This window comes from Homalodisca vitripennis, chromosome 4, assembly GCF_021130785.1.
Source record: "Homalodisca vitripennis isolate AUS2020 chromosome 4, UT_GWSS_2.1, whole genome shotgun sequence".
NCBI lineage: Eukaryota > Metazoa > Arthropoda > Insecta > Hemiptera > Cicadellidae > Homalodisca > Homalodisca vitripennis.
The window spans coordinates 28,793,212-28,806,205 of NC_060210.1; the positions used below are offsets into that span (position 1 = coordinate 28,793,212).

At 31.6% G+C, this 12,994-nt stretch overlaps 1 protein-coding gene across 3 annotated transcripts in view; it reads left to right on the forward strand.

Moving 5' to 3' along the window:
- LOC124359082 (TBC1 domain family member 14-like) overlaps positions 1-12,994 on the forward strand; it is a 72,441-nt gene that overhangs the window by 47,648 nt on the left and 11,799 nt on the right. For all 3 annotated transcript variants that reach the window (XR_006922104.1, XM_046811513.1, XM_046811514.1), the window contains exon 8: positions 5,782-5,995. Coding sequence is in view for 2 of the 3 variants with exons in the window: in XM_046811513.1 (XP_046667469.1) it covers positions 5,782-5,995 (214 nt within the window). In the remaining variant the exon portion in view is untranslated. The remainder of the gene's footprint in view (positions 1-5,781; positions 5,996-12,994) is intronic.

Consider the following 12,994-nt stretch of genomic DNA (forward strand, 5'->3'; position numbering starts at 1 on the left):
AAGTGTCTAGGAGATTACAAACTGTGGAGATTATAAACTGTGCTCTTACTATTGGGATGATCTATAGGAAAGGTATAGTTAAATAAAAGTTAATATTCTACTGTATGCTTCTCGTAAGCCAGTTTTTCTAAATGTCACTTTTTGTACTGTTTAAACTTTGTACTAAAATTTACACTTTATTGTCTTTTTATCAAACATATTTCTGTTTATACAATTAGTTTTCAGTACTATTAACTAAAATATTAACTATAAGCACAGATAGACTTTTAAAGAATAATTATAATTCTTCAAAATTATTAAAATTACTTTATTGTCTTTTTATCAAACATATTTCTGTTTATACAATTAGTTTTCAGTACTATTAACTAAAATATTAACTATAAGCACAGATAGACTTTTAAAGAATAATTATAATTCTTCAAAATTATTAAAATTACTTTATTGTCTTTTTATCAAACATATTTCTGTTTATAGAATTAGTTTTCAGTACTATTAACTAAAATATTAACTATAAGCACAGATAGACTTTTAAAGAATAATTATAATTCTTCAAAATTATTAAAATTACTTTATTGTCTTTTTATCAAACATATTTCTGTTTATACAATTAGTTTTCAGTACTATTAACTAAAATATTAACTATAAGCACAGATAGACTTTTAAAGAATAATTATAATTCTTCAAAATTATTAAAATTACTTTATTGTCTTTTTATCAAACATATTTCTGTTTATACAATTAGTTTTCAGTACTATTAACTAAAATATTAACTATAAGCACAGATAGACTTTTAAAGAATAATTATAATTCTTCAAAATTAATAAAATTACTTTATTGTCTTTTTATCAAACATATTTCTGTTTATACAATTAGTTTTCAGTACTATTAACTAAAATATTAACTATAAGCACAGATAGACTTTTAAAGAATAATTATAATTCTTCAAAATTAATAAAATTACTTTATTGTCTTTTTATCAAACATATTTCTGTTTATACAATTAGTTTTCAGTACTATTAACTAAAATATTAACTATAAGCACAGATAGACTTTTAAAGAATAATTATAATTCTTCAAAATTATTAAAATTACTTTATTGTCTTTTTATCAAACATATTTCTGTTTATACAATTAGTTTTCAGTACTATTAACTAAAATATTAACTATAAGCACAGATAGACTTTTAAAGAATAATTATAATTCTTCAAAATTATTAAAATTACTTTATTGTCTTTTTATCAAACATATTTCTGTTTATACAATTAGTTTTCAGTACTATTAACTAAAATATTAACTATAAGTACAGATAGACTTTTAAAGAATAATTATAATTCTTCAAAATTATTAAAATTACTTTATTGTCTTTTTATCAAACATATTTCTGTTTATACAATTAGTTTTCAGTACTATTAACTAAAATATTAACTATAAGCACAGATAGACTTTTAAAGAATAATTATAATTCTTCAAAATTATTAAAATTAGCTTGGTATTTGGTCAAGTTGTAATCTCCCAAAGGTTTACACAAGTTAATTTCGCAATGATTAGTGGGCCAGACTGGGTGCCGTTTAAATAACTCGATGAACCAACTTCCCCTAACGTACTTCTCATTCTCACATAAATCTGAGTGGCTTACTTGTACCAACGGTAGTAGAAAATAATGATTTTTATTTCAATTTATCACTTTTGACACAATATTAGGTTCGCTTATAATGAAACAATTGCACTGATGATTTACAGTTAGTTTGGACAAGAAATAAAAACGTAAAAAATTGTCATTTTCAATTATAATAATCTGTAATTTAAGATCACTGAGGTCCTAAAATACATTAAAAGTGAAAATATTCTAAAGTAAGACTTTTTTTATTTAAATTTACTGCAGTTAAAGTTGTTATAAAAGCCAAGTATAACACAAAACGTGAAATTGAGTAAAGTACGATTGAAATCAACTAAGGACTTACAAAGATCGTTTGAATTCAATTTTAACGTCATAGAAAGCAGAAATCTTAATTTGTAATAATAAAGAGAAATAATTGTTTTATTAAGTAGTTAAACAATGTAGGATATTGTGTATCGGTTAGTCAGCAATCACCAGTAGTCTCATCCCCCCCTCACTACCCCATAGGATAAAAAATTAACTAAAAATTTAATAGTATAATTGGTGTTTTGTCTCTGTAGTCGTATTTTCCGTTTACCAGTTACAAAATTTGGTTATATATATATATACACACACACATATATATATATATATATATATATATATATATATATATATATATATTATGTCTTTGTTTGTGCTGAATATTGTATGCATATGGGTAGACTCATGCTAGCTCTATTACCACAGTTTGATCAATTATCAAGATAGGTATTAAGTTTTGAGGTTAATACATGTCTTAACCCTTTGCACGCCAGCCTATTTTCCAAAAGTACTACCCAGAAACGCCAAGGGCATTTTCAGCAGTTTTGCAAGCTTTCACAAAATGTATCATAACTTTTTTATTTTTTAACAGATATTGATGATTTTTTTTACTGTTATTTTGCTTATGAAATGCCCTTGTTCAGTTGGTAAATTGTGGTTGCATAAATGTAATTTAAACTTATAAAAAAATTAAAAATTAAGAAAAAAATTTAAATTTTCAAAACATTTTTTTAGCACAAATGGTTTAAAAAAAATGTATGCTGATTTACTGTTATATCCTAGTAAACTATATCTACCCCTTAACCTAATTAAAAAATTTCAAAAGCCTACCTTTTATAGAAGTCCAGTTGTGATTTTTTTCACTAAATGTGACACGGGCACAGTTTTTGTAAGTTGCATGGACGTTGTATGTAATGTTACACTATATTCACAAATCAATATTTGACACTATGCTAAAATAAATCTTACAGAAACACAAAACAAAATAATCTTCCCTCAGTTTTTCATTGTTAAAAATCACAAAACTATAACTAAAAGAGACTATGTACAAATTGTCACTTAGTTCATCATCCAATACGTGCATTCCCGTGTCATGTAATGCACCTAACAGTGTATTTTCACTCACTGGTGACTGCTCTCTCTTTCTATTATTCATTTCACTAAATTTTCAGTACACATAAATAATAAAAATGCCCTAACAACAAAAGTAATGAGAGAAATACAAACGTAAACAACGCACAGCAACACGAACGTAACCTCACTCTCGACCAAACCATCCAACAGCTGCAAAGCTCAAATACGACCAAACAAACAGTCCATAGAGGAATAATCTACTTTGTGGTTTCAAAGCAACTAATCGACTATCGATTAGTCAAAATTTCGTGGCAATCAGATGAACTATAAGAAAATTACAGGTGAAAAACGTGACGTACCTATATTACGGCCGTAGGCGATTTTCAGTTGAGTAGCCGACGGCCCTAATATAGGTACGTTGGCGTGCAAAGGGTTAAACAAAAACTGTTATAAATGGAAAACATTTGTTTCATGCATTTGTTCCATCTTGAAAGTAGAAATCAAACTTCAAAACAACCATTGTAAGCTATATATAGTATGAATTCTATATATTTTATGGTAACATGTCCTGGCTCGGAGATTTCAATCTATTTACTTCCAAAGGATTTTTTTTTACAAATGGGACAAACAGACAGGACAAATAATGACTAGATGTCTGAAAGAGCTTATATAACTTTCCCATCTTTCATAGAAAACATTAAAATATGACTAACAGTTATGTACAGCTGTATCAATGATATTGATGATCGTGTCCTTTAGTAGTGAAATTTCATTTATTCATTCTTTGAATTACTTTTTTCGTCACTCTAAATGTTTCTTATTAAAATTAAAATTGATTTGTTCTGCACAATTTAGTCTTTGATTTTGCCAAAATAAAGTACTAGTATTCTATATTTAGATATATAAAAGTATCCTCAAACTAGCATGGCTGGATAGCAACTGAACGGAGAAATGCCCTGACATCAAAATGGCTTTGATAGTCCCGCCCCTACAGCTCGAAACATAATCTACTTTCTGAATAGCCCTCATAACTAAGCAAATGTAAATGAATTATCCAGTCACATCAATGTATTGTAATCGATCTTAGTATGGTGAAGTTTCAGATACAACTGAATCTAAATTGAATCTAAGTATAAATCCATTAAGGAAGTACGTTACAACAGCTCGAGTTTCATGTTTTTTGTTTGCACATACCCTTATGAATATCTTTATCATAGGCTCACTGTAGTGTACGTTGGGAAATAATGAGTTTTAAATCCTAGGACTGTATATTATTGTTATGTATGTCAAATTTTTTGTACTTAAAAAGTATAAAATATATGCTGTTGTTGTATTTCATATATTAGCTATAGTTGTAAGTTAATAGAGGAGAGAGTTCAAGCATCATCGCTCTATCCAATGTAAAGTACTGACATTCTAAGTTGACACGTTAAAATACACCTGATCTGTATTTCTGATATATGTCTGACTTTCTGAGCTTGTATAAAACCTGAAACCTAAATTATTGCATTTAGAATATTTTTAATGTTTGTTTGTGCATACAAAAAATTATTTATATAAAACAATCCTGTTTCTTGTACAATCCTTCATCTGTCAAAAATAAACTTCAAACAAAAAAAATTGCATAGAAGATTGTACATTTTTTGGTAGCTAAGATAATTGTGGTTTTTACCACTCTCAGACCACTGTGATCCGTCACGGCCCTACTGTAATATTCATGGTTTTCCTCAGTTTATGGGACATTATTCCCAGTTTATGGTTTGTTTTTCGGCGACCTTGATAGTTGAAATAGTGGCATGTGAAGATTTTTATGATTGAAACGCCGAAGTTGTAATTGCTCTTGTGGGAAACTGGCCTGTGTTATGGAATACGTTTATAATTGGTAGTGGAAACAACCGCTAATGAAGGGAAATGTGCGTTAACCTAAACTCAAACTTTAACCAGCTGTATGGGACGGAAATGTTTCATTTACCTTAAAATGTGTAATAAACATTAATATACAGACATATTTTCTGTATTTTAAGAGTTACGTAGCAAATCTCTCTTAAAAATTAACATTTAATATTCGTGTACAAGGTGTGTTCAAAAAGTATCGCGAATTTTGAATTTTCGCGGGTTATGTATATTCAAATTTTGATTTTTTTGTGGCGTTATGTTGGTACATATGTCTCTCACTTATGTTGACAATTTCGGCCATTTTGAATGTTCAGTTAATTGTTGACAGCTGCTTTGCTTGCACGTGTTTTGGTTCGTCTTCGATTTTTACCTATTCAAAAAAATGGAACAAAGAACCTGTATCAAATTTTGTGTGAAAAACGAAATTAAGTGCGCGGATGCATTCCGAATGTTTTGAATGATGCAGCAAAAACTTTTCCACAGTATTTGATATATTTTAAGCAATAATTTTATAGTGTCGATTTACTGTCAATGTATAGAGGTAGACTGATGTAAATAACATATTTAAAAAAGTATAGATTTTGGAGTGGGTAAAATGATTGAAGATTGGAAGATCTACTGGATACCTGTAGTGGACGAAAGTGTGCATGCTAGCAAGTGTATCAGCCTCGGCCGCACCTGGCTTGGGTCCCACTCCACAAATATTGGTGGTGCTTGGTGAATCCTTTCCACAGCTCCACTCATTGCCCTCCCTACAACTGATTTTGCTAGCCCTCCCTACGGATTTCTGAGACATTTTGTACTGCTATTCCTCACCTGGAGTAGAGCGCACCATTAAGTATCCTGAAACCTTTTTTGTATGATTTAGTATGACATAGTTGTTTGTACAGATGGAGGCATACTATTCAACGTACAACGAATTGCTGAGGGAGAATCTGCCACAAGTCTATGCCCATTTCTCTCTCACAGCGCTCAGTCCAGATCTGTATCTGCTGGACTGGATATACACAGTGTTCACCAAGGCAATGAGCCTGGATCTGGCTTCCAGGGTGTGGGACGTATTCCTGAGGGACGGTGATGAATTCCTCTTTAGGACAGCTCTCGGTGAGTTACTGATGTCTATTGGAAAGTTATAAAGCATCTTATGAGAGGATTTTAATGAGTCATTTCTTTTTTTAAGTTGGTCAAAGAGAAATATTTTGAAGGAATGGCAGGATTATGAACATTTGCCGTCAATGTGTTACATGAATTTAACCTCAGTGGTTGAAGAACTGCTATGTTTCAGATATCAAATTCTAGGTTAAGCATTCAAGGAAGTTACTCAAAATAGCACTTGGTGATGAATTTGTTAATCTTTAAACTAGAATCTGCCTATATAAGGTGGTAAGTGCAATTCTGTACTGGAAACTCTATACATGATGTGTAGTAGACATTTGAGAAATCATATATATTTTTATATTTTAGTTGTTAGTGGTGGGCAAATCCAGAATGTTTTAATCCGAAGTCTGATGCCAAATCTTAAAAAATTGAATCCTGATCCTTGGATTTTGAATCTTAATAACTTTTTCAACCTATGGTTTTAAAAAATCACCATGAACCCATTTTCTGTGATTCTGAAACCTTTAGAGACACTGATAATAAAAATGTAATCCGAGAATATCTGTCACTCCATTGTAAAGGGATTTACAGAGGTTAAAAGAAATAGCAATATTTTAAGAACAGAGTCATATTATACTGTAATTTTATACAATATAATGGTAATTCGATAGATTACTATATTGTTTCCAGAATATGCCTTTAATCTGCAAAACATTTGTGTCACTTATTAAATGTATTTAACCCTTACCGCGCTATGCACTCAAATGCTAAATGTACCCAAAAAAGCTGAAACTTATGTAAAAAATACAAATTTTAAATTTTAAAAGCTATGTTTGGTTTTAGGTTTCTGTAATGTTAAAATAAAACAAAAATTAATAAAATTCTAATTATAATGTTGTATAGCAAAATTATATACATATTTGTAAATAAAAAAATCAAAAATTTTACCTAAAAATTTTCTTTTGTATGATATGCTTCAAAACAGTCTTCTACATGAAGTGCTGGGGTTGATGTGCATGTTTTGCAGAAATATGGTGTGTCACGTCTATGTCCGTTCTGCATACAAACAAACACACCTTCTCCTTTTTTCTGCCTTTGATGGGAAATGCCGCCCACTTAGCCGCTCGTGAAGGGGCCCAGCTGGCGCGCGCGCCGTCGTCTCTTCTCTCTCCGTAGACTTGCCTTCTCTCTGCCACAAGATCTTCAACAAGGCTCTCCCTGAATTCCTCATGTGACATTGGTCTTCGGCCGTGTGTAGTTTGTATACTCTTATACAACAAATAAGAGTTTACAATTTGCTACTGTCTAGTAGCCAGAAAAATATTTTTCCTATACCACTTCTTTGTTTTGCGCATGAATTGGTAATTGGATATGAAGTGGTCACTTCTATCAACAGCACCCATGTGCTTTGTATAATCTAGGACGACATTAGGTTTTGGTATTGGAGGTTGATTGGGCCATTTACTTGGAACAATTGTCATATCGTGTTTGCTCCCTTTGCTCTTAGTGCTGAGCATGGTAACAACTCTCTTGTCCCTCCAACTCACAACTAAGGTGTCTCCTTTTCGGTACGAAAATAAATTCACCTTTTTTTCATTTTTTTATATTTTTCTTTGAGTCCACGTGGCATTCCAACCCTATGCGTCATTACAGTGCCCGTGAGATGGCAATGAGTTTTTCAATAGCTCTGCGGCTAATTCCGGACTTGTATAGTAGCGGTCTGTATATACATGAAGACCGCGTTTGGGATTAGTTACATCTTTATAGATTACAGAATCACTGAGAACTTTCACAATTTGAGTGGTTTTCAATAGATTTGAACCAGAAAATCAAGGTTTCTTTTCCAAAATATGGAATGAAATTATAAACATAACCGTTATCACAGTCTGAGACAACAAAAAGTTTCATTCCAAATTTTACAGGTTTCTGAGGGTTATAAACCTTGAAACTAATATTTCCCTTGAAGGAAACTGTGCTTTCATCAATAGCTACGGAATAGTTGGATTATAAAACAATTGACACATTTTCTTTATATGATCAATAATAGGTCTCACAAGAAACCCTTTATCTCTTGGTAGTTGCGTTTCGTTGTGGTTAAAATGGGATGTTCCAAAATATAATTGAGAAACTCGTCCTTAGAAAACACATCACAGAAAAATGGCATCCGCTTAACCCACTTAGTAGAGAAATAATTATTTATATTAGACATAGTTAAAAGGCCCATGTTGATGATAACTCCTAAGAAAGCTTTCAAATCTACTTCCAGATATGTCTGTCCATTTTGTAGGCGAGAATTTGGTTGACAACAAACTGTGTTTTTTTTGTATTAGCAAAATAGTTTAGTCTCATCACAAATGTATTTTAACAAGTCATCATTAAAAAATAAAGCAAAATAGTCCATTGGTTTTGTCTTATGATCAAAGCTGTGGCAAGTTAGGCCCAGTATTTACACTATAAATCGGAATAATAGTAGTAGAAGGTCCTTGATCCGAAATTGGTTACATCTATCCATTCATTATCATTTGTGGGAATAGGCCTATAGTTCCTCATGAAAGTTGACATACCTGGTAATCCGTCATTATTGTTGATTACCGCCACTAGTAACTTGGTAATCCTTCATTTGGAACACCACTTTCACTGTCTGTGTCACTGTTTAGTTATATTGTGCAAAATCACATCGTCCATATCGAAATCTTCTGGTTCATTTTGGATAAAAAGCACTCGAAAAGGATGTGTCCATTATCCCCTCAACAAAACTATCAAACTCCGGATCGTCTGGATTCGCCATATTTTCACAAAAGAAACACTAATACTAATAAAAAACTAACTGATACTAAATAACCATTATTATAACACATAAACTACATCACACTACAAATAAACACTACTATAAAAATGTCTTTGTACACTAAAATAATATTGTAACTGAAAATAAAAATAGAAAACGAGTAAGCAACGATCCGTAGTTGAAAGCGAGATACAAGTGACTGACGGCTGGCAGTACACGCACGCAGACCCTGAGTCAACCGCGCTGCCTGGAGTGTCGCCGTGAAGCTCCAGACACAAAAACAATAAATAATATTTTGTCTGTCGACAAGGAACGGTCCCGTGTCCACGTGTTGGGTTGCCCAGGCCATAAATCAACCTTCCCCTTCGTTCTAGCACGTTTGTTGTAAACAACACGTCATTTGTAGCCAATAAACTGAATGCACTCAGCATCTGAGTTCACAGCGTTTCAGTAACATGTGAACCTCACTCAGCGTTTGAGTGCATCGCGCGGTAAGGGTTAAAACTTAAAACATTACAAAAATTTCAAACTTCCCCTAGTCATAATAAAAATATATTAAAATATAAACATAATATATTTTATAGAGGAAGTATTTATGCAACTAAATAAAAAAATGTGGAGTGAAAATAATTAGCTGTTGAAATACACACAACAGATATGTGATATTGCAAAAACAGAAACATAAACAGTAGAAACTATTATCTACATATTATTCACAAAAACATGATAAATTGTTTGTTAGGTTATCTGTCTATGATATTTCATAAACAAAATACAACAAAAACCAGAAAAAGACGGTTGGTTCCCTTGCTTAGTCCTAGAAAAGACCTTTGCGCCTCCCTTACTTATATTTGTGTCCTTAGAATCTGAGGCTTTCTCAGAAGCCAATCAGATTTGAGGGCTCCTGTTCTCTGATGTCCTTGGGGCTGAGGAGATATGCTCCCAGGGGTCTTTTCCGAATATTTGATATGGCAGGACAATTTAACCAAATATGCTCCGGTGATTCTTCCTCCAATGATACAGAAACAGTTTTTTGTTTGATACAAAATTTTTATAAAATGTTTTTACTAAAAATGTGTGACCTGTTGTTACATATTCTGTTATATTTCATTTATTACTCATTTATTTAGTATTTTGATTAGTTTTATGTGTAGAAAATATATTTGCAATAAAATTATAAAAATTTGTTTGTATAGGCCCTAATTTGTAGCTTGTTTCTGTGGTTAACCAAAAATGTGCATTTCTACGGCATTTTTATTTTCATTTTTACATATAAAAATATATTTTTATAGCTATGGTTACATATATTATTATTTCCTAATAGGGTATTCTTTGTACAATATAACAATATTTTGTTCTTTTATACTTACTCTTAGGTATACAGAAAAGTACTTAGTTTACTGTTTAAAATTTGTGTAACTATTTAGTTTTTTATAATATTGCAGAAATTAAAATAGTATTTCTACTCAAAAACTTTACACATATTCTTTTTCTAAATAAAACTTTACACATTTTGGTTATTTTTAATTTTATTAAAAGTCAAACTTTTGGCCCAGGAGTGTTTAGTTTGTTATTGTTAATTCAATGAGTGAATTTTTCCATAGTTCCATTTGGATCCTATCTTTATTAATATTTTTAGTGCATAAATATTATGTGATCTCTTGAAAAAGTTATCAAAATTGAAAAACAATTGTTAGTTTTCTCTTCACTTGCCTGTGATTTCTCTAGAAAAATCCCCAAAAACTTTATTTGCTGTGTGTGTGTATGTGTGTTAGAGTGGTATGTGAATTATTTACCAAGACGTGAAAACATTTTATTAGTACAAACAACTTGTGCTGGTTATATACAGGGTGTTCTGAAAAAAGGTGCCCATAAGTCAGGGCGTGATTCCTCACATCAAAATAAGAAAAAAAGGTCTAATTAACATAGGTCCGAAAATGCTTAGTTACCAAGTTATACAGGGTGAAAGATTTCGTCTGAATTTCAGTTCCCCTGCTGCAACGAAGCCCTACGGGTATTTGTTGGCTGTTAATTAAGATGTACAATTTAGCGTACTTTATGTAAAATGAACTGAAAAATTGAATGAAACCGTTTCCAGACCTGTAGCTACAGTAATTTTTAAGATATGTGACGAAATACGCGAAACTTGGTCCCGAAAAACAAGTTACATTTAGGTTTGAAGCAGATTTACTATGTTAAATGTACAATAAACACAAAATATTTTTTCACGGTACTTGTAGAAAATTTAATTTCGAAGAGAAAGATGTAAAATAAGTCTATAATAGACAAACGCAAACTTTAAAAAATAATCCTTAATTACATACAAAACGCATGAAAAATAGACAAAATCTGTTAAGCTCTCTACAAATGTAATATTGAAATTAAAACAGCTGTTTTATTAAAACAAATTAATGAGTTACTATTATTTTTTATCAAGTAAATATTTTTAACAATCATACATTATCATACATAAAAAAGTTATCTGAATTATCATTCAACAAAAAAGTTACACTTGTCCTAAAAAACTAACCACGTCACAGTAGATGTTCAAAATGTTTCCCCTCATTCAAAATACAAGCATCCAGCCGTCTTCTCATAGACTGCCGAACTCTTTCGAAGATCCCAGGTGTCTCACGTATCCTTTGAATCCCGTTAACAATCCTTATTCGCAACTCTTCTATGGTATCCACAGGCGAGTCGTAGACAAGCGTCTTTAAATGTCCCTATAAGAAAAAGTCTAGAGGATTGAGGTCAGGTGACCTTGCAGGCCATGCTACTGGGGCTCCTCGACCAATCCATCTGTTTGGATATGCTTCATTTAAAAATTCTCTTACTTGTAATGTGTAATGAGCTGGAGCTCCATCCTGCATGAACCACATGTTGTTGCGTGTGTATAGTGGCACATCTTCGAGTAACTCATTCAGATTAGTCATCAAGAAATGTAAATAATTTTCACCATTGAGCGTATCAGGTAAAAAACTAATAAAAATTTTATCACCCAGAATAGCAGCCCATACGTTTATAGAAAACTGATATTGGTGACGGTTCTCTGAAATAGCACGTGGATTTTCAATTGCCCACATGTGAGTATTGTGGGTGTTAAGAATAGCCATTCTTGAAAATTTTGCTTCATCAGTAAAGATAATGTAATTTAAAAAATGTGGATTTCTGCACCTTTGGATAAGCCATTGGCATAGCTGAACACGAGGAAAGTAATCTCGAGGCAAAAGAGCCTGGACCCTTTGATAGTGATAAGAATGCAACTGCTGCTCGTGTAAAATCTTCCAGACAATTGAATTACTAACACCGAAATCCAAGGCTAGTTCTCTAGTACTTCTTCCAGGATGATTCTCTATTTCGTCCAACACGCCCTCCTCCAATTCAGCTGTACACGTTGTACGTGGCCGTCCTGATCTACCAACTTTTCCAGATTTAAAGGTTCCCGTCTCGCTTAGCCTTCTATGAATGGAAGAAAACATTTTATGAGTCGGTAACTGTCTATGAGGAAAATGTTCCTGATAGAGTCGTCTAGCCTGACGACTGTTGCAATGTGCAAGACCGTACATTAAATGCATGTCTGCCATTTCACCATTAGTGTACATAATATTCATATTACCTGTCATGATGAATAAGATATTATTAGCTATCAAAAATTAACTTCAACGGCACTCGCACTAACTTGTATTAAAGTACAGATCAACACACGCACTTGATGAGCAATGGAAAAATAGCTGCTTGTAATGTTTATTTAAATTATTATAAACAATGTTACATTGTTAAAACATATGTTTTAAATAGAAATTATTTTGTTTCTCAAATCAAATATTTTAATAAAACAGCTGTTTTAATTTCAATATTACATTTGTAGAGAGCTTAACAGATTTTGTCTATTTTTCATGCGTTTTGTATGTAATTAAGGATTATTTTTTAAAGTTTGCGTTTGTCTATTATAGACTTATTTTACATCTTTCTCTTCGAAATTAAATTTTCTACAAGTACCGTGAAAAAATATTTTGTGTTTATTGTACATTTAACATAGTAAATCTGCTTCAAACCTAAATGTAACTTGTTTTTCGGGACCAAGTTTCGCGTATTTCGTCACATATCTTAAAAATTACTGTAGCTACAGGTCTGGAAACGGTTTTATTCAATTTTTCAGTTCATTTTACATAAAGTACGCTAAATTGTACATCTTAATTAACAGCCAACAAATACCC